The 26883-nt window shown below is 39.8% G+C and overlaps 1 protein-coding gene and 2 non-coding genes across 4 annotated transcripts in view; all 3 read left to right on the top strand.

Annotated features, from left to right (window-relative positions):
• Positions 1–26883, top strand: part of LOC126175521 (uncharacterized aarF domain-containing protein kinase 2-like) — a 121680-nt gene that overhangs the window by 44668 nt on the left and 50129 nt on the right. The window contains exon 4 of one of the 2 annotated variants that reach the window (XM_049922347.1): positions 8415–8484. The exons of the other annotated variant lie outside the window; for it this stretch is intronic. Coding sequence (XP_049778304.1) covers positions 8415–8484 — 70 coding nt within the window. The remainder of the gene's footprint in view (positions 1–8414; positions 8485–26883) is intronic. 2 annotated transcript variants of the gene reach the window in all.
• Positions 5897–5971, top strand: Trnat-ugu (transfer RNA threonine (anticodon UGU)). Its single transcript has one exon. It is a non-coding gene; the product is annotated as a tRNA-Thr (tRNA).
• On the top strand, positions 6333–6407 carry Trnat-ugu (transfer RNA threonine (anticodon UGU)). Its single transcript has one exon. It is a non-coding gene; the product is annotated as a tRNA-Thr (tRNA).

The following is a 26883-nucleotide window of genomic DNA, read 5'->3' as shown; positions in this document are numbered from 1 at the left end:
TTTGTGTACAGTGAGGCTATGCCGACATGCAAAGTATCGGTGCACGAAGAGTTCTTTATGCTATGCAAGGAATGAGGCCAAGATGTGCAAATGTATTTCAGCAAAATGTTCAAATCTGAATCATCTTCCCTGGTCTGTGCAACTTTTCTATAGTTCAGCAGAAAAGACTGAAGCAGTTCAGAATCCTGAGCATCAATGTGACCACAAGATGCAGCAGAAGTGTCAAAGTCTGTATCAGGGCCAATCGGAAGATGTGAAAGTGTGTCTGCATTAGCATGTTGAGCTGTTGGATGATACACCTCTTACTGGTATTGAGACAATAACAAAGCCCATCTTTGCAATTTTTGAGCTGTTCCTACAGGAAACAGTTTCGTTGGATGAAACAAGGACTGCAAAGGCTTGTGATCCATCACTAAGTAGAATTTTCTGCTATACAAATAGTGGTAAAATTTGGTGACACCATACACAATAGCCAAAGACTCTTTCACAATTTGTGAATAGTTACACTGTGCTTTCGACAACACTTTTGATGCGAAAGCAATAGGCCTGTCTTTACCACCAATTCTGTGCAAAACCACTGCACCGATTCTGTAAGAGGAAGTGTCAACTTGCAATACAACTAGTTTTTCAGGATCAAAGTGAACTAAGCATCGATCACTGAGCAATGCACCTTTAAGTTTCTGAAAAGCCACTTGGCACTCATCTGTTCAAACAAAGGGGACATTCTTGCGACACAAGCGATGCAATGGAGCTGTGATTTGTGCAGCATTCGGTATGAACTGAATGTAATAGTTCATTTTCCCTAAAACTGATGGCAGTTCTGTGGCATTGCGAGGAACTGGCGAGTCTTGTATGGCTAACAAATGCGACTGAATAGGATGTACACCTTGACTGTTTATGACATGACCAAGATACTGCAATTCAGGTTTAAAAAATCACATTTTTCTGGTCTACACTTTAGTCCTGCCTCAGATAACACATGAAACAAAGCACATAAATTTGCAATGTGTTCATCAGGTGTATGACCTGCTACTACAATATTGTCCAAATAGTTTGAACAGTTTAGCACTTGTGCAGTCAGCTGTTCCAAATACCGTTGAAAAATGGCTGGTGTGGAAGCACTGCCAAAAGGCAAACGCAAATATTTAAACAAGCCCAAATGAGTATTTACTACAAACACTTTTTGAGGTTCTTCATCGAGCAGTATTTGAAGATATGCTTCGCGCAAATCAGTTTTTGAAAAGTAGTGTCCAGTGCCTAATTTGCCCATGAGATCCTCTGGGCACTGCAATGGATAAGTATGAATGACAGTTTGTGGGTTGACTGTAGACTTAAAGTCAGCACATAGGTGAATGTGACCTGAAGGTTTGGGGAGCAAAACCAGTGGACTTGTCCATTGACTAGCTGATATGGGCACAATAACTCTGTTATCTTGCCATTCCTTAAGTTCAGCCACGACTTTGTCCCGTAATGCAATGGGAACAGTTCTGGCCCATCAAAATTTTGGCTGAGCATCATCTTTCAGCATAATATGTGCAACAAAATTGTTAGCTTTGCCTAAAACTTCAGAAAAGAGTTTCAGGAATTCTTTTAGCAAGCTAGCTACATTGTCTTTTGCATTGAATGCAGACACTGACAACACATTGTCCTGAATGTTGAAGCCAAACAAATCAGAAAAGTCAAGATCAAATATGTTCTCACACACGCGTAATTGTAGCACTGTAAAAGTCATTGTATGCGAGCGATACGTGGCAGGCAAAGTACGTGTTCTGAGAATGGTAATGTCGTGTCCATTATAAGCCTCAGTTGTGAGCTAGTTTTAGACAGGCATTGTGAGCCTAACATTTCATACGTGTGACGATTGAGCAATGTGACAGAGGCACCTGTGCCCAACTGAAATTTCACACATTTCCCACAAATAAGTAAATGAACAAAAAGTTTGTTTGACTGACGGATGCTTGCTAGTTGCAATCGAGTTGAAATATACTGCATTAATGACATGGGCATTGTGATGAGAGTTTTGTGAGTGGGCTGAATTCTTATGTTTGTTCTGTTGCAAACATACGGATTGCACATGTCCTTTCCTACCACAAGCAAAACAATGAGCTTGTCGGGAGGGGCAGTCTCGGCATTTATGCTGTGAATAACACCTACGACAAGACTTAATTCTGTTAGCCTGTGTAGCTGCCTGTTTAGCAAACTGCTTATGTGGCATGGAACGTTGTTTACTCGGCTTGGTTAGCGCAAGCTGCCGGTGCGAAATGGGGCAATCGCAAGCAAGGGTCGCAACCCGGAAAATAGCTGGCTGCTCAAATACATGAGCTGAGAAGGTACTGGAATTGTGCTGATCTAGCATTTGCACTACCTGCTGAAATGAAGGATCAGACTGTTTCAAAATCTGTTCTCTCAGTTTGACATGATACGACATAATATCTGAATATAAAGCACCACAAGCACATTTAATTTACAATTCCTTGTCATAACTTGCAAATCTGTTATCCTCTCATGCGATAAGTTTGTTCTGACTGTTTTTTTGCAATGAAAGAATTGATATGTAGCTGCTAACACATTCACTTGTTGGTCATAATAGTCAGTCAGTGAAGAGATAACACTGTCATATGCAAGTTCACTCAGAGTGGTGTGAGGAAAGAGTTTTTGAATTAATCTGGACTCTGCACTTTCTACCATGGATAATAGATAGGGAAGTTTCACAGTACCTGCAACATTGTGGGCTAGTAAATGTGCTTTGAACTGTGATAACCACTTGAGCCATTCCTCTTCTTGGTCACAAAACTGTCAAAAAGGTGATATAGTAGCTGTAGTGACGGTGCTTGTTCTGTCAGACACGCAGTGTTGGCCAGTAGCTGCTGCACCACGTTGAGCATTGTAGATATTGGCTGTGTCTGAAACTGAAACGTCTACATTAGCTGTGTGGCATCTAGCACTTGCCGCTGTGGTGCCTGAGCAGTGGGTGGGGCAGGTGGGGGGTGGGGGGTGGGGGTCATGTTGGAAGTCACAAATGCAACAAAAAGGCAAAAATATGTACAAACATTTTCTGCAATGCCTACCTGACAACACTGAGTATCAAAAACGACAAGAAACTATTAAAGCAATTAAGCACCCCTGCAAAGTAAAGACAAGAGAGAGATAAGGCACCAGCACAATATAAACGAAAAGTTCATGGCCGTCGGGCACTGGGTTCGGAGGATTCTCATTGCCAGTTGTTGGGTCCCGCCCACTCGTCACGTATAGGATGCTTAAAGCATGCTGCATTCTCGGAATGCTATACAATAATTCAAGCAAATAACATTAGTAGTTTTATTTCAATAAAGCAGATGGATGACATGCAACATAAATCTGAGTCCTTGCTGTACACAATGTTCAAACAGTCAATGGATATGGATCACTACAGTCTGATATCATAGCACTCTCTGCTCCGCAAATCCTGTCCACTAATGTCCGTATACTAAGCCGATCTGAGTGGCTGAGGCTGGCAGGAGCGGCACTTGTATTCACTTCAGCTTGAGGGCGGTCCTGTCATGGTGCGGTCCTATTCTGCACACCATTGGCTGACATTTTACCGCATTCTCTCGTCTTTCATTCTTCGTCTTCGTTCGGGCACTTGTGATTATGCCAGAACAGAAATATCAGGAAAATCTACCATATTTTCTACCAGTTTGAGGTGGAGGTATTTTAAATTGTGACAAATACCGTGTACACGTAAAAAAAAGGGTCATTTGTTCTTGCCCTGGACAAACACAATGTTTTTTCCTTGACCTGGGTAACATATTTTCATCCTGATTCTTTGAAGCAGCTGCTACGATCATCACTGACAATGATATTTCAAGACAGTGTGTCACTTTCTGGTACACAAGAAACCTACTTTTCTCGCTCACTTGGAAATAAATAAATAGCACTTAAAATTATTACAAGTTCACCCACTCACAGTGGTAGTCTCGGAGGCATCTTGATATGATGTAGCTACCATGCTGGTGTCAATAAGGTACTTTTATAAAATCCATATCCCATTTTATGGTCGCAGTGGTTGCAGCTTCTGACAACTACGAAAGAGACTTTCAAAAGAAATCCATGCCCTCTGTTATGTTTATCCTGTGCTGAAAAAACATTACTCTAGAAAAACTGTAAAAACTTTTTTTCTTGAGTGATTGAAAAAAGACGCCCGAGACTGGACAATCTGTACTATGATCCAAAATGAAATTCGTATGTTGAACTTTAAAATTAAATTGCTCCATATGACCTAATGCAGAATGAAACAAGAAAAATATTAGCCTAAGTCATTTTTCGATTGGTGTATAGGTTTGCTTGTAGTCAAAACCCAAATTTGAGCTTCCATAATAAAAAAATCCGATAGTAGACTCAGAATTTTTAACTTCTTTATGTGGTTGTGGGGGATGTATTTTCATTGTTGACATTACCTTACCATATAGAGGACATGTTTGAGTTGCAAAGAGGCTCAACAAAAAGACTGCTACACATTAGAGCTTTTTGACAAAAGACCTTCTTCTGAAGTAGAAAGCACGTGCCCACATGCATGCAAATGCAAACACCCCCCCCCCCCCCCCCTCTTCATCCTGGATTTAAGTGCCTGTTCCAGCCACAGGGATCAGAGTCATCAGTGGTCATGTGTGTGTGTGGGTTGCACTTATGTGAAAGTGTTTATTTGTACTTTAGAAGGAGGCAAATGTTTTGCAGTCTTTTTGTTGTGTATGACTGTGACTCAGTGTCTCCTCTATATAGTGAGTACCAGTCTGTGCTTTTCATGATGTTGTCGTTATTCCATCCTGGATTTTCCATTCTTTGATTTCTTCTAACTCTGAGATGCATATATGCATTTTTGGTTGCCTTGTGATTTGGTGATGCATTTATGCTACATGTAAGAAGAGGTTTTTAGTGTGTAATTTTTCTCTGATAACAGATAGCACAGCCATTGTGACTGGCAACCTTCATGTCAGAAAGATCAGCCTACAGTGCCATTTGCTGAGTTATGAAGTTTTACACTCCTGCAGGAGGGTCTTATTCCTTTCTGCATCCTATCATTTTATTACAAAGCATTCAACAATGATACTTTGTGAGCAATATTTTATCTGAAATGATAATTAAATAGACACCCTAGCTGCAAGCAGGCGTTGATATACTTCATTGGGGACATGTTGAAAATGTGTGCCCCGACCGGGACTCGAACCCGGGATCTCCTGCTTACATGGCAGACGCTCTATCCATCTGAGCCACGACGGGCACAGAGGATAGTGCATCTGCAGGGACTTATCCCTTGCACGCTCCCCGTGAGATCCACATTCCCAACATGTCCACAACACTACATTCGTAGTGTGCCTAATAGATGTTTGCCCATCATACTCATTACTCGTGGCAGATTAATCTACCAAGTCCCATACAAGTTCGGGCATAGCGTGTGCATTCGCACAAGAAGGTCAAAGGCCGGGAACCCATATTTTTAACTATATATGACGGTAGTATCTGTTCCCGAAAGAACAGTTACCGTCAATGACCATGCAGCTTTGCTAGAAATGAAATGATAATTAAATAGACACTCTGCTTGCAGCTAGGGTGTCTATTTAATTATCATTTCATTTCTAGCAAAGCTGCATGGTCATTGACGGTAACTGTTCTTTCGGGAACAGATACTACCCTCATATATAGTTAAAAATATGGGTTCCCGGTCTTTGACCTTCTTGTGCGAACGCACACGCTATGCCTGAACTCGTACGGGTGGTAGATTAATCTGCCACGAGTAATGAGTATGATGGGCAAACATCTATTAGGCGCACTACGAATGTAGTGTTGTGGACATGTTGGGAATGTGGATCTCACGGGGAGCGTGCAAGGGATAAGTCCCTGCAGACGCACTATCGTCTGTGCCCGTGGTGGCTCAGATGGATAGAGCGTCTGCCATGTAAGCAGGAGATCCCGGGTTCGAGTCCCGGTCAGGGCACACATTTTCAACATGTCCCCAATGAAGTATATCAACGCCTGCTTGCAGCTAGGGTGTCTCTTATCATTTCATTTCTAGCAAAGCTGCATGGTCATTGACGGTAACTGTTCTTTCGGGAACAGATACTACCGTCATATATAGTTAAAAATATGGGTTCCCGGCCTTTGACCTTCTTGTGCGAACGCACACGCTATGCCCAAACTCGTACGGGACTTGGTAGATTAATCTGCCACGAGTAATGAGTATGATGGGCAAACATCTATTAGGCGCACTACGAATGTAGTGTTGTGGACATGTTGGGAATGTGGATCTCATGGGGAGCGTGCAAGGGATAAGTCCCTGCAGACGCACTATCCTCTGTGCCTGTGGTGGCTCAGATGGATAGAGCGTCTGCCATGTAAGCAGGAGATCCCGGGTTCGAGTCCCGGTCGGGGCACACATTTTCAACATGTCCCCAATGAAGTATATCAACGCCTGCTTGCAGCTAGGGTGTCTATTTAATTATCATTTCATTTCTAGCAAAGCTGCATGGTCATTGACGGTAACTGTTCTTTCGGGAACAGATACTACCGTCATATATATTTTTAACAATATTTTATCATCAGACATTCTTGAGAATCCTGATAAAATACGGGTGCAGTAATTCAATTTCTGCAGAATTTTTATATTCTAACTGTGTACCTCAAAGGCATTTTTTACAACTGTAACACAAGTGAAATTTTCTCCTCACCAAAAACTGATCCACATATTTAAAAATGTGTTACTATGTTTGTAAGACTTCTGATGAGCATTTGTCGGTAAAAAAAAGAAGAAAAAAAAAGAAAATCGAGCTACAGGCTCTCCACTTTTACACTATTGCTCTTGATGCCCACCAGGCTTAAAGCTGCTATGGGGCATTCACCCATGTAAGTTCCAATTTCTACACATTTCCCTTTGCAGTACTCTAGTTCATATAACCGAAATCAGATTTTCATGCTGCCTTTTATTCCTAAAACATTTCAATTCATTATGGAAATGAGCTTGTTCCATTTATTTATTGGTGCTAAGAGAGATTTCTATCAAATCTCCACTGTTCACTATATCTACTTTCATATCAAATCACTTAATTATCGTTGGTAGCTGTCTTGCATTTATCAGTTTTCAGTCATTGTTTATGACCTCATACACTCTTTTTTTCAGTTTATCCTTGGATATGTTTGAATGATTTCTTTGTCTGGAGTATTTCAGGTTTACCTTGAAGTTATTGGTGTGTAATAATAGTTTAAAGTTTTGTATAAGACCACATTGTTTGAGTCATTATTGTTGTGTCTGATAAGACACACTTTTCATATTTACCTTTGAGAGAAAAAATGAAGTATTTGATTGTGTATTAGCACTGCTTATAAAGTAATTACTGTTACACACTAATGTTGAACATAGAATGAAATGAGAGGAATGATTCATCTAGAGAAAAGCAGTGTTATGATCAGCAGTTATGAAGGCATGGTGTTTTAATAGTGGACATTAAGTATTAGTCCTGAAAGGAAGTGATTAGCTTAATTAGAAAAAGTTGTATTATCAAATCTACTCAGATTTTCTTTTCACTTAGGATGATTAAGGTGACCAATAAAATCTTCTCGGTCTCCGTGCGACACCAATTAGTTCAAACTTCACTGGCTAATTACTTAATAGTCTTTCTAAATTGGTAACTACTTTCTGCAGTGTGGTTGATGACACTGTCTTTACACATTCATGTTACCAGTCATGAGTTCATTTTACTTCATCCACTGTCTTGTAATGCATTCTTTTCACATGTCTCTGCTTCAGCCAAGAAGATTTTATTAAATTGTGTTAGTAAGATACAGTGAAATTGTATGTGATACATGTTGTTTTGTTTTCCACATTTTAATAGTAAAATTATATTTTTATTGAATTTTTTTGGGGTATGAGAACTTGCTCCTGTGATTTTATTGGGGTGATATCAATGATTATTAAATTAGTTAACAGCAGTTCTGCAATTTTCTTCAGTAATTGTTGTTGTGAATGTTTTCTGTGACCACCTCTCAGTAGGAGGATGAATGCCAAAGAAAAAGAAAATCATTTGAGTGACAATGACCCAATTTTAAAATATTAGGAAGACTACTGATGAGCAATAACTAAACTGTTCTTCATGCAGGGATGTTATTAAATAATACTAGTAGCTGTGATACCACAGTTGAAAATAAACTGATATTGCGTGTAGCTTAGAGTGTTATCTGATTACATAGTTAATCATTGCCATCTTTTGAACTTGAAGCTATATATTTGCTCTCTATTTACATGTTGTACAAACTTGATCCTTAATTCATTGAAGTAAGGAGTTTTCACATATTGAATTATGTATCTTAAATCATAAGTATATATAAATCTTTAAACTGACGTTAGTCACACCACTTACTTGTGTAGATTTTACTGTATTTGTTAGGTATGCCTGATGATGATCTTCTACCCGTTGCTGTGAAGGTTGTCCATCCGAACATGAATGAGCTCTTAAGGTACAACAGATGGTTGAAATTATCTATTGACACTGTGCTAACTTTATCTCCTATAAAAATTTCATTTTGTTCTTGTAATGTACAAGAAGGTGGAGGTGTCTTTGCCCTTGTTCTTGAGATTTGTGTTATGGTACATTTTTTAATTACTAATATAAAATTTAGTGAAGTATTGAGAGCCAAAGAAGGAAATGAGTTATGTTTGGTCAATCTTGATTGGTCTTTGTTGTGAATGGTGTCTGAAGCGGTGTACATGACAATCTTCAACATATGAAAAGAAACAGTAGTGCCAGGTAAAAACCAACTAAAATGGGTGAGGGGAGGTTTTCCAGAATTATGAAATTATTCCAGAAACTACGTACAATTTTTTTAGCTGCAGATGGCACATTACACTACAGAGTCTGCCAGAAAAATGTATACAGTCTTGGTCAGGCTCTATCGAGATATCAATAGTGTCGTTCGATTTGAGTTATGAGTGTGTTGTAGTAAGGTCTTTGGCTCAACAGATGTTAGTACTTTCATCTCGGTATTGAGAAAATAATATGGCTGGAGCATGCTTGACATTCAAGCAACAAAAATGAATTGTGAAGTGGTTTTTCAAGTTTGATAATGCCGTTGAAATGCAGCATCAGTGGAGACGGGAGAGTGAAACAGAATCATCAACCCGCCTAACAATTAAACACGTTATTGACAAGTTTGAATTGCGTGGAATGATTTGTGATATTCACAAAGGAAGATCAGGAAAACAGCATACAGCTACAAGTCCTGCATCATTGGCTCTTGTATTGGAAATGTTTGTTAATTCTCCAAAGAAGTCTGCTCCGCAATGTGCACGTGAAGTGGGGGTTAGCAGTACAAGTGTACAAAGAATTCTGAAAGCTGCAAAGTGGAAAATTTACATTCTGCTATTACTGCATGCGATTAATGATGACAATCCTGATCGGCGAATTCAATTTTGCGAATGGTATCAGCAAATGGTAACTGATGACGAACAATTTGGTATTGTGGAGTGACAAGGCACAGTTTAAACTTAGTGGACCCGTGAATCGGCATAACAGTGTGTACTGGACACCAGAAAATCCGCATGTTTATGTGGATAAAGCAGTCAATCTACCAGGGGTTCATGTGTGGTGTGGAGTATCATCTAAGGGCTTAGTAGGACCCTCTTTCTTTGATGCTACTGTCACTGGAGAAGTGTACCTGGAAATGATACGCACATCAATTTTGCCAGGTATACATGTGCTTTATGGAGCTGAAGAAGAGGTCTTCTGCCAACAGAATGGAGTGCCACTATGCTACCACCTAGCCGTATGAGCTTTCCTGGCTGACAATTTTCTGGGGCATTGGATTGGACGAAGAGGGCCCATTGAGTTCCCTCCACGGTCGCCATATCGAACATCTATGGACTTTTACTTGTGCAGGACTGTGAAAGATAACATCTATCAATGTAAGCCACACATGTTGGAGGAACTTCGCCAGGAGATTACAGTGACATGTGCAGCGATCTCCACTGTAACATAGACTGACGTAGTTGCAGTGAACGCTCATTGTTCTGTTATGTGTATAGCCAACTATGATGGAAGTGTTGAACAAATAAAAGTAATCATGTGCTAAACTGAAGGCTGCACAACATGTGTGATCAATTATTAAATGTAAAATAAACGCATAAGTAATACTTTTCGTTCCTTAAGATGTGTATACATTTTTCTGGCAGACTCTGTATTTGCAATAATCAAAACACTTGAACAAAAAAAAAAAAAAAAAAGCCCAAAAAATTATGGCAAGAAACTGGTCACCAGCAGGTTAATGATGGGTGATGCATAGGCATGTGTGAGGAACAGGTAATTTCATTGGATTTTGAGCTTTCCCTCTTTTCATGGCTTTAGGAGCAACACTCACGAACACTCCCCCACTCGGAAGTGCGCGCGCACACACACACACACACACACACACACACACACACACACACACACACAAGACTAACATTATCCAACATTATCTGCATTTTGACAACAGTTATCTTCTCCATATCAAAACATCCCTCCCTCCCAGGTTATCTTAACATGCTGATAACTTTACAAATGTCTTTACAGCCAGACAACATTCTCCCTGATTAGGTCATAAACACATCTCAGCATCAATTTTTTCTTGTAGCCCAAATGACACTTCTAAATTGTCACTTACCATTACCCCCACTGTAACACAATTATACTCAGATCTTTAGAAGTCCTACTGTAATCTTCATCATGCTTTTGGTTACCTCTCCTAGTGATATGAAATGAATAATACTGTGCTCAGATTCCTGGGCTGACCCCAAGCCTCCTTCCCAAAGTTATATTCCATCTCTCACTCAACCTGTGCATTATCCTATCCCTTTCCATGCCATTTCATCTCCTAATCCAGCAGTTCTTGGGTTTGCCCTGTGGATGACTCAGGTACAAGACTTTTTCTGTGTATTCACCCAGTACATCTTACTGCTCACACATGCTTCTTATGTGATTGAAGACAGGGCCACGTGTGAAAGCACTCCAGTCATGTACAAGTCTTGATACAAGCACTGTTCAACACTATCTTCGTATGGTAAATAACCAGCTGTCTATGTACATGAATGGATATTGTCAAATTATGCCTAATTGCAAAGTGTCCAACTGCCTACCTTGCTGCGCACTGCAATAGTTATGAGTGCAGAAGCTGCTACAATATCATTGCCATTTGAGTTCACTCACTCCCCACCACCATCACCATCACCACCACCACCACCACCACCACCACCACCACCACCACCATCACCATCACACATTCCTCCTCCTCCTCAGAAATGTAACTCTGAGAAGTTGTGCCTCAGGATGCCTTTCATTCAGTAAACCCCTCAGTCATTCTTCCACAAGTCTTCATCCTCATAGTGATGAATTCTTCTCAGGTTATCATCCCAATGGTGGCGTTGTCTTGTCGCAATGTTTCAATGAGTTTCGTACCCATCATCTTCACCGAGAAAGACTGAAATCACATTCATCCTCATATGTCCACTTCCCAGTGCATACATTATCCTTTCTTTTCATTTCCCATTCCAATTCTCTCCTGTCTCAGTATTGTGTCATTTGTTTCCAATATTATTAAAAGTTTTACCAAGTTATTGAGACCCTGGTCTCTAGATTTTTTTTCATTCCAGAACTTTGCTACCCCTACTCTGTTTCTCACACTGTAGACCCTCCCCCTCCATCTGCAACACTCTAAAACTACGTATTCATCAACAGTCAATGATGTTATGATCGAAGTGACCACCTGGGCCTTGGTTTGTGTGAGTGTTTCTATTATGATGGAATAGCAGAAATGGCATCCAGAGCTTCATAACCATTGAGATTATGTGTACAGTTAATCTTCAGGTGAATCATTACTTCTCTTCACCTTTTTACATGAGGTGACTTAAGTCATGGGAAACCAATATGCACCTATACTGATGGCAGTAAGGTATAAAAGGTCACTGCATTGGTACTCAGGTGAAAAGGTTTCTGATGTGATTATGGATCCATGAGGTGAATTAGTTGGAGCTAGCATGGGACATTCCATTTCGGGAATCATTAGGGAATTCAGTATTCCAAGTGTCAAGATTGTGCGCGAGAATACCAAATTTCAGTCACTGCCTCTCGACAGGGTGACACAGCTGTTGACGGCCTTCATTTAATGGCCGAGAACATTGGCATTTGTATAGAGTTGTCAGTGCTAACAGACAAGCGACACTGCATGAAACAGCCACAGTAATCAATGTGGGACAAACGAACATATCCATTAGGACAGTGTGGCAAAATTTGGCGGTAACAGGCTATGACAGCAGACAGCTGATGCAAGTGCCTTTGCTAACAACATGACATCATGAGGAGTGGCTCTCCTGGGCTCATTACCATATTCGTAGGACCCTAGATAACTGGAAAATTATGGCCTGGTCAAATGAGTCCTGATTTCAGTTGTTAAGAGCTGATGGTAGGGTTTGAGTGTTGTGCAGACCCCACAAAACCATGGATGAGAGCTGATGGTTGGGTTTCAGTGTTGTGGAGACTCCACGAAACCACAGACTTAAGTTGTCAACAGGGCACTATGCAAGCCGATGGTGGCTTCACGTGAAATGGATAGGGTCCTCTGGTCCAATGGAACTGATCATGGACTGGAAATGATTATGTTCTGCTACTTGGAGACCATTTGCAGCCGTTCATGTACTTTATGTTCTCAAACAATGATGGAATTTTTATGGGTGACAATGTGCCATGTCACTGGTCCACAGTTGTTTGTAATTGGTTTGAAGAACATTCTGGACAGTTTGAGCAAATGATATGACCACCCACATGGCCTGACATGAATCCCCCTGAACATATATGGGACATATTTGTAACGTCAGTTCATGTACGAAATCATTCACATGCAAAACTTTTCCAGCTATGGATGGCTTCAGTGGCAGCATGGCTCAATATTTCTTCAGGGGACGTACAGTACAACAAATTGTTGAATCCATGCCACACCGAGTTGCTGCATTATGCTGGACAATAGGAGGTCCGACTGAGTGAGGTGGCGCAGTGGTTAGCACACTGGACTTGCATTTGGGAGGATGACAGTTCAATCCCAAGTCCGGCCATCCTGATTTAGGTATTCCATGATTTACCTCAAAATCGCTTAAGGCAAATGCCAGGATGGTTCCTTTGAAAGGACAGGACCAATTTCGTACCCCATCCTTGACACAATCTGAACTTGTGCTCCATCTCTAATGACCTCATTGTCGCTAGGGCATTTAACGCTGATCTCCAAGGAGGTCCAACACAATATTAGGAGGTATCCCATGACTTGACACCTCAGTGTATGCAAACTTGACTTTAAAAATACAGTGAAACCTCTATATAACGTTTTTCAATTGACCACAAACTCTGAACACTGTATAGAGGAAAACACTATAAAGAGGAAGGCTTCCAAATAATAATTATAGGGCATTACTGAAGATAGGGATATCACTAATCAGCTTTGACAAATGGTGCCGACATTTTAAATTTTCACAACACTGTAATATGATACTCATTGCAAATGATCAATGTATCAAATGATTAGTTTTTTGTAATTAAAACATGGGGCCTGGTAGGTGGATGGGTGAAAGTAAATGGCGCCAAAAAGATCGCAAGCAGAATGTGCGTCACACGTCACATGACCAGGTTCTGCCGCTGACATATGAAATATGCTGAGCGTGGGCTTTCTGAGCCGGCGCAAACTGTGAATCCACAGAATGGAAAATGATGCGCCTACATCCAGTCATTTAAATGTTATAAAGGGGTAAATAATTGACCAGGGTTCCAAAAATATGAGCGTTACATGGAGGAAATTGTAATATAGAGGAAACGCAGTAAAGAGGAAAATTTAGCATTGTTTATATGGGCTTTTAGTTGGGACCGAAAAAAACAGATGTAACAAAGAGGAAAACATTATATGGAGGAACGTTATAAAGAGGTTTCACTGTATTAACTAATGCTTGTTCAGTTGGGTGCGCAGGATTCGTGGGACATCTCGCCATTTAGTTATACTGAACTGCAATGCTTTACTGCTTGTCACACAACACAACAAACAAGGAGCAAGCCACATTGCTATCAACACATTGTTAACTCAAATGTGCCCCATGTTTACCTTACAAAAATCAGATAGTGGCATGCCAGCTGGACTAACGCTGAGATTCAAATAAAATCAGATTTTAAGGAAAAGCAGTTTAACGGAAAGATCTTACTTCTATCATAACACTTGTCAGGAAAATAGTCACCAGCAAGTATCAAAGCCAGTAACAACAGCTTTCTTTGTGATACATGCTTTTTTAAATAACACTATGTGGATTTCATAAACCGACTTCCAACTACGTTTGTTTGCGTGGTCATCTTCCGCAGCAGCTGTTAAAATCTGTTACTATAAGTTATCTGTCTTGAGCTGACTGCAGTTTAATTAAAAAGCATTACACCAGATGCGTTTTGCTTTTATTTATGAAGAATCTTCTATGGTTATTCTGAAAAATGGATGTGTTTGTACATTTTTGGTTGTTTTAGGTTAAAAACAGTGTTTTATTTCTAAAGTTGCTGTGCAAGTTACCTATGGTGTTTCTTTACATATTCTGTTCCTTCCCTCCTTGATAGCTGCGACTAGTGTCAAAAGGCTTCGTTTCCCATTTGCACTCGACAGTTTTTGCGATTATGCAGTATTTCTTGCACTGCATTATTTATGCTTCACTTTCTTAAACTGTTTCTCGTTCCGCACTGCAACAGTGTTTATGTCTGTTCGTTTCCTTTTCTTTTCTCTCTCTCTCTCTCTCTTTCTCTCTCTCTCTCTCTCTCTCTCTCTCTCTCTCTCTCTCTCTCTGTGTGTGTGTGTGTGTGTGTGTGTGTGTGTGTGTGTGTGTGTGTGTGTGTTTTAGTGAAATTTGTGGAAGTGTCTTGAATTTAGATAGAATGTGAGAGGAGTGGGAGTAAGTCGACTTTTCTTTTGGAGGGGATGAGGGGTGTGGAGCCGGGATGGGCCTGGACGGTGATTATAGGACAGAATTGGGGAGGAGATGGTAGTGGTAAATTGAGCCTGTGGTTTTATGTGTACATTTAATGTTATACTGAGTGGTCAATCAGTTTAAAGAGTGTGTGGTTTGCCAAGTTGGCCTGATCATTTATGAGTTGTTGCTGTTCTGTTATGGTTTTTTGGATGTGGAAGTTTTCTTGTAAGGTGAGGTAGTGTTTTTTGTTGTTGTTTAGCCTTATGATTTCTATGTCTGTGTCTCTGGCTGTTACTTTATGTTGGTGTTGGTGTAAGTGTCCTGCAAAAGTTGAATGATTTGTCCTATACTTCCATGCTCTTACATGTTCCTTGTATCTGGTGTCAAATGTTCTCCTTGTTTGATTTATGTATCTTCCATCAGATGTAATGCATTTCAGTTTTTATATTCCTGATTTCTGATATAGATCAGTTTTTCCAATTGTTTTTGGGAGGCATTTCTGAATTGAGTTGTTGGTTTAGTGGGCTATTCTTAGGCCTTGTTTTTTGAAAATATTGGATATTCTGTGTGTGTATTTGTGGTTATATGTCATCGTATACCATCTTTTGCTTTCTGTCTCTTCCACACTTTGTATTGTTTCTATTCTTGTATTTTTTTTATTTGTTTGTGTGTGATTTTGTCCTTGTGTTGGTAACAGCTGGGTGTTTGTTCTTTTCTGTTTCTTGATTGTCTTGTTCAGCTTTGTTACTAAGATCTATTTGTATCCATTGTTTGTGGCTATTTGTATTACTGTAGTCATTTCTTTTTTGTGACTTTGTCTAATGGTACTGTGTTTACCGTATTTACTTGAATCTAAGCCGCACTTTTTTTCTGGTTTTTGTAATCCAAAAATCCGCCTGTGGCTTAGAATCGAGTGCAAAGCAAGCGGAAGTTCTGAAAAATGTTGGTAGGTGCCGGCACAACTAACTTCTGCCGTCGAATATGTAGCCCTACACAGGCATGCTTGGAGGCACAAAGATAATGACTGGCGCCAAAACATCTGCGCCAGTAAATAAATTAAAAGAAAAGGTAGAAGAATGTAAACATTATGCCGTGTATTCTTTCGTGTTTGCTCCTATCTCATTTAAATCGTGTCTGCCTAATAAACTACGAAACTAGTGTGAGACAACAGCAAACGCGGAAGAATATACACATCATGTCATGTTTATATTCATATTATTCTTATGCTGAATTGTGATATAGTCAGAAATGAAGCACGGAAACTGACTAGATTTTTAAATCTAAGATGACTCTAGTTTCTGTGCATAATGTAATGTTCTAAAGAGGCATCTACAAAGATTTTCAAACAGAGAAAAATTTTCGGTAATCTCTCGTTCAGAACATCTTCTATCATACGCAGTCTACTATTTGGTTCTTGTTGATCATTATCAAAGAAAGTGGCAGTATAAGTAACAACAAATACCAGTCTCTTGCCATTGGTTCGCTAATGAGACAATTCCTCTCTTTTTTTAATGTAACCGATGGTAGCGCGCACAAAAGCAAGCCATGCTGCGAGCGGTGACAGGTCGTAAACACTCATTATCAGAATGTGACAAACAGTGCATGACACAGTACAATAATGCATTTTCAGCTTAGGGTGACGTAAACACCTATAACAAAGAGAACGGCACTTATCAGATCAAAGCAAAATAAGCAATCGAAGCACGTGAAAAAGGAAGGGTACCTGTACAAATACGGACGGAGCGCCTGATACATAGCAATGGCTACTTGATAAAGCTTAACTGTTAAGCTTACGACTCGAACCAAACTACTGTTGCTGTATCTTCATCCATTCGACCTAAATTGTGTCTCATGTTACAATGGACCAACTTTGTTTCGATTTGTAGCTGCAGTCTAAAACTTTTTTCCCTCCTTGAATTTCAAGTCTGAAATTTTAGGTGTGGCTTAGATTCGGTAAAAATTTTTTTCCTTGATTTCGAGTCTCATTTTTAAAGTGCAGCTTACATTCGAGTGCGGCTTAGATTCGAGTAAATACAGTAGTCTGTGGAGTATGTATCTAAGTGCTGCCTGCTTTTGAGAACTGGGGTGTTGTGGTGTCTTATGTATAATTGTGTCTGTTGTGGTATATGTCAAATGTCTGTTGGATGTTTTGAATCTTTATCGTGATGGCCAAGGAATTTAACTGTCTATTTTGCTCTTTCTCTATTGTAAAATGTATCTTATCATGAACAAAATATGTGTCTGTGTATAACTGGTCAATTTTTGGTTGGGTTTTTCTATCAGGCAGAAGATGTCATCCATATATCTAATACAGTATAGGATGTTGTACATATTTGACATTATTTTGTTAAATATTGCATTCAGCTCGAGACAGATCACCTATAGTAATAGTCTTCCAACTACTTTGCAGTTTTATTTTTCTCTTTGTTTTTTAAACTCTTCATGGCTGATACATTCTTTTCTACATCATTGTTTTCATAGATTCGGTGAACAAAGACGGTAATAAAATTTGACATGCTGCAGTGTGGATGTGTTAGTTGGACATTTCTGACACTTTGGAATGAGATGATGGTTACATTTCATGGAATTCTGTGTGTGCTGTAATTTTGCTAATCTTGTCCTCATGATCCCTACATGAGCAAATGTAGGCAGTTGTTGTATATTCATGGAATCATCACTTAAAGCCAGTTCTTGAAACTTTATTAGTAGACTTTCTCGGGATAGTTTAGGTCTGTCTTCAAGAATCTGCTAGTTCAGTTTCTTGAGTATCTCTGTAACATTTTCCCATGGGTCAGACAAACCTATGGCCATTTGTGCTGTCCTTCTCTATATATGTCATATCTCCTGTTAGTCCTATTTGGAATGGGTCCCACACACTTCAACAATATTCTAGAATGGGTCACACAAGTGATTTTCAAGCAATCTCCTTTGTAGACTGATTGCACATCCCCAATATTCTATCAATAAACCGAAGTTTACCACCTGCTGTACCAACAGGTTAGCCTATTCCTACAAAGTGTTACACTCAGGTATTTGTATGACTTGAGTAATTTCAACTATGACTCGTTGATATTATAGTCATAGGATATTACAGTTTTTTGTTTTGTGGAGTGCACAATTTTATATTACTGAACATTCAAAGCAAGTTGCCAATCTTGGCACCACTGTCAAATCTTATCAAGATCAGACTTAATATTTGTGAAGCCTCTTTCAGACAGCATTTCATTATAGATGACTGCATCATCTGCAAACAGTCTGAGGTTACTATTAATATTGTCTGCAAGATCTCATTAATATTCAAGATGAACAGCAAGAGATCCAAGACACGTCCCTGGGACACAACCGAAGTTACTGCTGCATCTGATGATGACTCTCCATCCAAGATAACATGCTGCATCCTCCCTACCAAAAACTTCTCAATCTAGTACAAATTTCACTTGATACCCCCATGTAATCGAACTTTTGACAATAAGCATAGGTGTGGTACTGAGTCATATGCTGTTTGGTTATCAAGAAATACTGCATCTACCAACTGCCTTGACCCAAAGCTTTTAGTATGTTATGTGAGAAAAGTGTGAGTTGAGTTTCAGATGATCAGTATTTTTGAAATCTGCAAAATACTAACACGAATTCTTTACAGATGAATGAAAAAAACTGGTAGAAGCTGACCTCGGGGAAGATCAGTTTGGATTCTGTAGAAATGTTTGAAGGCAATACTGACCCTAAGACTTATCTTAGAAGAAAGATTAAGGAAAGGCAAACCTATGTTTCTAGCATTTGTAGACTTAGAAAAAGTTTTTGACAATGTTGACTGGAATACTCTCTTTCAAATTCTGAAGGTGGCAGGGGTAAAATACAGGGAGGAAAAGGCTATTTACAATTTGTACAGAAAGCATACGGCAGTTATAAGCGTCGAGGGACATGAAAGGAAAGCAGTGGTTGGGAAGGGAGTGAGACAGGGTTGTAGCCTCTCCCCAATGCTATTCAATCTGTATATTTAGCAAGCAGTAAAGGAAACAAAAGAAAAGTTCGGAGTAGGTATTAAAATCCATGGAGAAGAAATAAAAACTTTGAGGTTCGCCAATGACATTGTAATTCTATCAGAGACAGCAAAGGACTTGGAAGAGCAGTTAAACGGAGTGGACAGTGTCTTGAAAGGAGAATATAAGATAAACATCAACAAAAGCAAAAAGAGGATAATGGACTGTAGTCGAATTAAGTCGGGTGATGCTGAGGGAATTAGATTAGGAAATGAGACGCTTAAAGTAGTAAAGGAGTTTTGCTATTTGGGGAGCAAAATCACTGATGATGGTCGAAGTAGAGAGGATATAAAATGTAGACAGGCAATGGCAAGGAAAGCGTTTCTGAAGAAGAGAAATTTATTAACATCGAGTATTGATTTAAGTGTCAGGTAGTCATTTCTGAAAGTACGAGGTGCATTCAAGTTCTAAGGTCTCCGATTTTTTTTTCTAATTAACTACTCACCCGAAATCGATGAAACTGGCGTTACTTCTCGACGTAATCGCCCTGCAGACGTACACATTTTTCACAACGCTGACGCCATGATTCCATGGCAGCGACGAAGGCTTCTTTAGGAGTCTGTTTTGACCACTGGAAAATCACTGAGGCAATAGCAGCACGGCTGGTGAATGTGCAGCCACGGAGAGTGTCTTTCATTGTTGGAAAAAGCCAAAAGTCACTAGGAGCCTGTAACATTATGTGATTGCCTTATCATTTTAAATCATTCACTAATCGTGGAGTCGCTCGGCAACAGCTACAGTTAGCAAATAATGTTGCGAGAATGTAAAAGGTGAACGACCGGTGACGTAACGTGTTTATTGTCGAAGTGCCGTCAGAGATGCAGTGAGTTATTGACTTTGTAAACCGCGGCGCGAAAAACGGACAGAAGAAGAACACTTTTACACATTTTTTTTTTATGTACGAGATATTCTCAATGAACAGTTATTCATTCTTCTCTTGTCTCTTGTAACTTGTGTCGGACGCGCATGTCTTGCCGCCGTATTATTATCGTTAAAAATAATATTGTTTTAGTGTAAAGTAAATGTGTAATACTAAAAGTGCCTAGCAGTAGATTTATTGTGCGACGTGTATTTGAAAATGTCAAAGGAATTGTTTTCATTACGAGAAGTGCCAGTCAAAACTGTATCCATGTTAAATCCTTCATCGCAGTGTAAGTTCATCTATTAATTGCCATAAATTCAGAGTTAAATGGAACTGGTGTATGGACTATTTATTTAATATAGAATCTATGTCTCACTCCTTCCTGAAGTTATTTAATTTTCTTTATGTTTCTGCCAAATAGAGAGTTCACAGTCACGAATTCTTTCGTCGAATTCGGACGGAAGTTGCATGCGGCGAAATATTTTCTCCCCATCATATTCTACTGATAAATGCATGATAAACTATGGCCCCTTAGGAAATTCATGTTGAGCTATCCAAAAATAATTATATTTTGAATAGGCATTTTCTCTCCTCTGCAATGCAACTTCCGACTGATCAGACGATCAAACAAGAAACAGCCGCACACAGTCGGCGTTCGCAAATATGTTTCCACTGCTGATTATAGCTATATGTTACAGCACAAAAGTAAACATATTGTTATAATCAGCGACTATGGACGGGGACATTTATAACTGTATGTTTATGTATACACATTTCGTAAACATATCGTTATAAGCCAGGTCAGGTGAGTAGGGAGCATGAGGAATCACTTCAAAGTTGTTATCACGAAGAAACTGTTGCGTAATGTTAGCTCGATGTGCGGGTGCATTGTCTTGGTGAAACAGCACACGCACAGCCCTTCCCGGACGTTTTTGTTGCAGTGCAGGAAGGAATTTGTTCTTCAAAACATTTTCGTAGGGTGCACCTGTTACCGTAGTGCCCTTTGGAACACAATGGGTAAGGATTGCGCCCTCGCTGTCCCAGAACATGGACACCATCATTTTTTCAGCATTGGCGGTTACCCGAAATTCTTTTGGTGGCGGTGAATCTGTGTGCTTCCATCGAGGTGACTGGCGCTTTGTTTCTGGATTGAAAACTGGCATCATCGTCTCATTCATTGTCACAACCGATGAAAAGAAAGTCCCATTCATGCTGTCGTTGCGCGTCAACATTGCTTGGCAACATGCCACATGGGCAGCCATGTGGTCGTCCGTCAGCATTCGTGGCACCCACCTGGATGACACTTTTCATTTTCAGGTCATCATGCAGGATTGTGTGCACAGAACCCACAGAAATGCCAACTCTGAAGGCGATCTGTTCAACAGTCGTTCGGCGATCCCTCAAAACAATTCTCTCCACTTTCTCGATCATGTCGTCAGACCGGCTTGTGCGAGCCCGGGGTTGTTTCAGTTTGTTGTCACACGATGTTCTGCCTTCATTAAACTGTTGCACCCACGAACGCACTTTTGACACATCCATAACTCCATCACCACATGTCTCCTTCAACTGTCGATGAATTTCAATTGGTTTCACACCATGCAAATTCAGAAAACGAATGATTGCACGCTGTTCAAGTAATGAAAACGTCGCCATTTTAAGTATTTAAAACAGTTTTCATTCTCGCCGCTGGTGGTAAAATTCCATTTGCTGTACGGTGCTGCCATCTCTGGGACGTATTGACAATGAACGCGGCTTCATTTTAAAACAATGCGCATGTTTCTATCTCTTTCCAGTCCGGAGAAAAAAAAACGGAGACCTTAGAACTTGAATGCACCTCGTATATGTATGGAGTGTAGCCATGTATGGAAGTGAAACATGGACGATAAATAGTTTAGACAAGAAGAGAATAGAAGCTTTCGAAATGTGGTGCTACAGAAGAATGCTGAAGATTAGATGGGTAGATCACATAACTAATGAGGAGGTATTGAATAGAATTGGGAAAAAGAGGAGTTTGTGGCACAACTTGACTAGAAGAAGGGATCGGTTGGTAGGACATGTTCTGAGGCATCAAGGGATCACCAATTTAGTACTGGAGGGCAGCGTGGAGGGTAAAAATCGTAGAGGGAGACCAAGAGATGAATACACTAAGCAGATTTAGAAGGATATAGGCTGCAGTTGGTACTGGGAGATGAAGAAGCTTGGACAGGATAGAGTAGCATGGAGAGCTGCATCAAACCAGTCTCAGGACTGAAGACCACAACAACAACATGCTGGTTGGCATGGAGGTTGTCATTTAATTCAAGTGTGAAAGTTTAATGGGTTGCTAAGCTACCAATAATGATATATTCAGAGGAGGATCAAACAAAGCCAGTGATCACAATCCTTTACTGTTATTAACCAAATTCTATGTCTGTATTCGAACCAAGTCATGTTTAACAGTCATTATCATAGTTGTACTAAGATCCAGATAAGTTTTTTCTGTTGTTCATAATCATTAAACTAAAACAAAAGCCACTAACCAGCCAAAAGTTGGTGTGAATGAAGATGAGAACACATAAAACCCACACTTGGACTGGCTGGTATAATCAAATCGAATGACTTGGATTCTATTCAAGGCAGATTTCTCCTACCCAGTTTAACAGGTAGTGGCACATCAAAGCAAGTGGCCACTCCACCAAGAGTCCATGACTAAAGTTCTCAATTGCTGAAATGTCTCAATACATGCCTTACACCAGAGTGAATGTATGTGTTGATCCCACTTGCCACGAAAGAGCCAGTTAATTAATACATGCTGTACTGGCACAGCTCCTGGCATCTGTACAAATACCACTTATTCATTAGCAAAACAGACAGGAGAACTGTTGTAACCACAACCAACAGCGGGAACACCTTGGGCTGCAGATCAGAGCCGCCAGGCGGGGAAGCCACCAGCGGTGGAGCATGCACCACCAGGTAAGCACAGGACAAGCCGGACGACAGACCAACGACAACTGACAACAACCGACCACGACCAACAATGAGCGACACAACAAGGAAGAGAGAAACAACGGAGCCTTGTGGAAACCACAACACCAAACACCAAACGTAAATCCACTCGGAACCAGAGCCAGGCAAATGTCAACAACGAGCAACGATCAGAACGCAGTACCGCCGAGATAGAAACGAAATCCAGAGCGAGTACCAGACTGGCTGGACTAGGGCAGAGCGGGTCCCTATATACGAAACCTGAAGGAGCGGCTATTGGCTGCTGTCTGCACGTGGCTTGGCGGTGGCGCCCTCGCTGCGCGAGAGCCGCTGCGCGGAATAGCCGCCGTGGAGGTGGAGCCCTCTATGGGCTGACCACGTCCATTAGTTCTGCCGCGTGTTCGACTTCCGCGGTGGAAGGTACTAGAAGAACTTCTCCTTTACACCTTCTGCTATGAATTGCAAGAGCCTCACAATTTTGGACCGGCACCAGTTTCGTTAGGTGCCAGGCCAGCGAAAACTGTTAGGCACGGCACATAGCTGAGGGTTTTCCCAAGAGTGAGGGTTCCATTCTACTTGTTGTGTCTACCAGTTTTAACTTCAGTGGTTGATGTAGGAACTAAAATATTAATGTAAACATAAGACAAATATAAGGTAGCTATGATGTAATTCATGACTGAATCCTTTATAGGTACATAACTGATATAATTGGGGGAAAAAAAACCTTTCTGATTGTACCAAAACAGATATATATCGTTCAGTCGTTGGACGCAATGGTTATTAGTTTTATTAACACTGAATCTAGTGTCCACGTATAATAAAGAAATTGAAATGAGTGACAAGCTAAAGCCCTCTCTTGTTACGTTACCACCATAACTACAAATGTTGAGAATTGACTGTCAACTTTCACAACTGTATCTAATTGATCTAAAAGTAGTGTTTTGTTAATACTGCTACTGAGAATCCGATGATAGTATACTGGAGCTTAACACTAACACATACGATTGTAGAAAATGAAAACTTAGACCACAGATTTTTGTTAAAATTATGATGTATGTTTAACGTCAAGCCAGTTTAGATACAGTAGGGCATTTGACTGTTTTGTGGAAATTGTCTTAAATGCTTAATAGTGTTATTTTATGCTCATAACATACTTTCTATTCTCTTGAATTTCAGTATTTTTGGAGAAAATGGAAGTGAGATTAAAATAAATTGAAAACTCATTAAATGCTCCTTTTGAGCCATTTGATGATGCTTGTGACATTACTGGCTAGCTTGCTGCTCCTACTGTTGTAAATCGCATCCACAGTGATACCTTTTGGAAAATAGCTAACAAACAGTGTGTAGTACTAAATTGCACAAATACATCTACAAAAACACTTGCAAAGTTTTTTTTTAGTGTTCCAAAAAATGAAAATAAGGGTAAAATGTAGTTGCACTGTACTGGCAAAATGCCACCACATCAGTGCACAAGTTATTTAAAAATGTCTTGCTTAACATTAATTTACCTCTGAGACATACTTTCCCACTGTTGCAAGGAAGGACAGTGTCATTCAACAAAATTAAACTCACAGTGAAAATTAGGAGAATTGGCTGTCATTATGACAATATTTACATTAATCCTTTTGTAGCTTTGTTGGTCAGTTGTCTGTAATGGTTTATAAGTAGCTATCCATAGATTGGTGGCTCAAATCTGGCCCAAAGGAATATTTTAACTCATTTGTAAATGGCTCAACAGTCCTCTCACAGTGGTAATGATTGTAATTACAAAACTTCACCACACTGATCAGAAACAAGGTATTGTTGAGTTTTCCTTGCCATTTACATGCACTTACATTTGCAGTCGCCATTCAAATGTCACCTTCCAAGAGGATTCCTAGTTAATGTGAGCACACACTTTTTACTTTATTGGAAACAATCCTTTTCTATCTTTATAATGGCCAACTAGAAATCTTATTGTTTAAAGGAATATTTTAACTCATTTGTAAATGGCTCATCAGTCCTCTCACAGTGGTAATGATTGTAATTACAAAACTTCACCACACTGATCAGAAACAAGGTATTGTTGAGTTTTCCTTGCCATTTACATGCACTTACATTTGCAGTCGCCATTCAAATGTCACCTTCCAAGAGGATTCCTAGTTAATGTGAGCACACACTTTTTACTTTATTGGAAACAATCCTTTTCTATCTTTATAATGGCCAACTAGAAATCTTATTGTTTAAATTTTCGTCATCTTACGCAAAGATGAATTAAGCCTGCTGCAGACTCTGACATTAGTTTCTGCTCACAAACATCATAGTCCTTACATTTGTGTTACATGCATGGTGTAAGAGATTTATATCTCTCTGTAAACAATACCTCATCATCCTACACCTTGTACTGTAGGCATGGGATACAACGTTTGCCACTAACAATGCTTTCCAAAGAAGTGAAATGTGTGTACACAAATTACATGCCTACGTACTCATTTGTCCATTTCTCTAAATTTAATGCAAAGCTATACATAATACATTCTACCATCGAAACAACTGCCTCACTGATTTCTTACCAGTGCTATTTTTGTCTTTTGTTTTACATTTTTTAAAAATTTACAACCCTGCCAGGATTTGTACCTAAAATTTTCTGCTTTGTAGTCAGATGTGTTACCCATTGCACCATAGATCACAACACCCTTATCTCTGCTGGGTTGTCTTGTACACAAGAAAATCAGCAATAAGATTTGCCAAGTATGTTGTTGTACTTTGGATCATAATTCATAACTGATAGTCGAAATAAAAGAAATTATTCAGATAGTGAAGGGAGATGAAAATTTAATAGTCATGGGTGACTGGAATTCGGTAGTAGGAAAAGGGAGAGAAGGAAACGTAGTAGGTGAATATGGATTGGGGGTAAGACATGAAAGAGGAAGCCGCCTGGTAGAATTTTGCACAGAGAACAACTTAATCATAGCTAACACTTGGTTCAAGAATCATAAAAGAAGGTTGTATACATGGAAGAAGCCTGGAGATACTGACAGATTTCAGATAGATTATATAATGGTAAGACAGAGATTTAGGAACCAGGTTTTAAATTGTAAGACATTTCCAGGGGCAGATGTGGACGCTGACCACAATCTATTGGTTATGAACTGTAGATTAAAACTGAAGAAACTGCAAAAAGGTGGGAATTTAAGGAGATGGGACCTGGATAAACTGGCTAAACCAGAGGTTGTACAGAGTTTCAGGGAGAGCGTAAGGGAACAAATGGCAGGAATGGGGGAAAGAAATACAGTAGAAGAAGAATGGGTAGCTTTGAGGGATGAAGTAGTGAAAGCAGCAGAAGATCAAGTAGGTAAAAAGACGAGGTCTAGTAGAAATCCTTGGGTAACAGAAGAAATATTGAATTAAATTGAAAGGAGAAAATATAAAAATGCAGTAAATGAAGCAGGCAAAAAGGAATACAAACGTCTCAAAAATGAGATCGACAGGAAGTGCAAATTGGCTAAGCAGACATGGCTAGAGGATAAATGTAAGGATGTTGAGGCTTATCTCACTAGGGGTTAAATAAATACTGCCTACAGGAAAATTAAAGAGACCTTTGGAGACAAGAGAACCGCTTGTATGAATATCAAGAGCTCAGATGGAAACCCAGTTCTAAGCAAAGAAAGGAAAGCAGAAAGGTGGAAGGAGTATATAGAGGGTCTATACAAGGGTGATGTACTTGAGGACAATATGGACAAATGGAAGAGGATGTAGATGAAGATGAAATGGGAGATACGATACTGCGTGAAGAGTTTGACAGAGCACTGAAAGAGCTGAGTAGAAACAAGGCTCCGGGAGTAGACAACATTCCATTAGAACTACTGACGGCCTTGGGGAGCCAGTCCTGACAAAACTCTACCATCTGGTGAGAAAGATGTATGAGACAGGCGAAATACCCTCAGACTTCAAGAAGAATATAATAATTCCAATCCCAAAGAAAGCAGGTGTTGACAGATGTGAAAATTACCGAACTATCAGTTTAGTAAGTCACGGCTGCAAATTACTAACACGAATTC

This window comes from Schistocerca cancellata, chromosome 3 (genome assembly GCF_023864275.1).
Source record: "Schistocerca cancellata isolate TAMUIC-IGC-003103 chromosome 3, iqSchCanc2.1, whole genome shotgun sequence".
NCBI classification, from domain to species: domain Eukaryota; kingdom Metazoa; phylum Arthropoda; class Insecta; order Orthoptera; family Acrididae; genus Schistocerca; species Schistocerca cancellata.
This window is presented reverse-complemented; position numbering and strand designations above follow the sequence as displayed.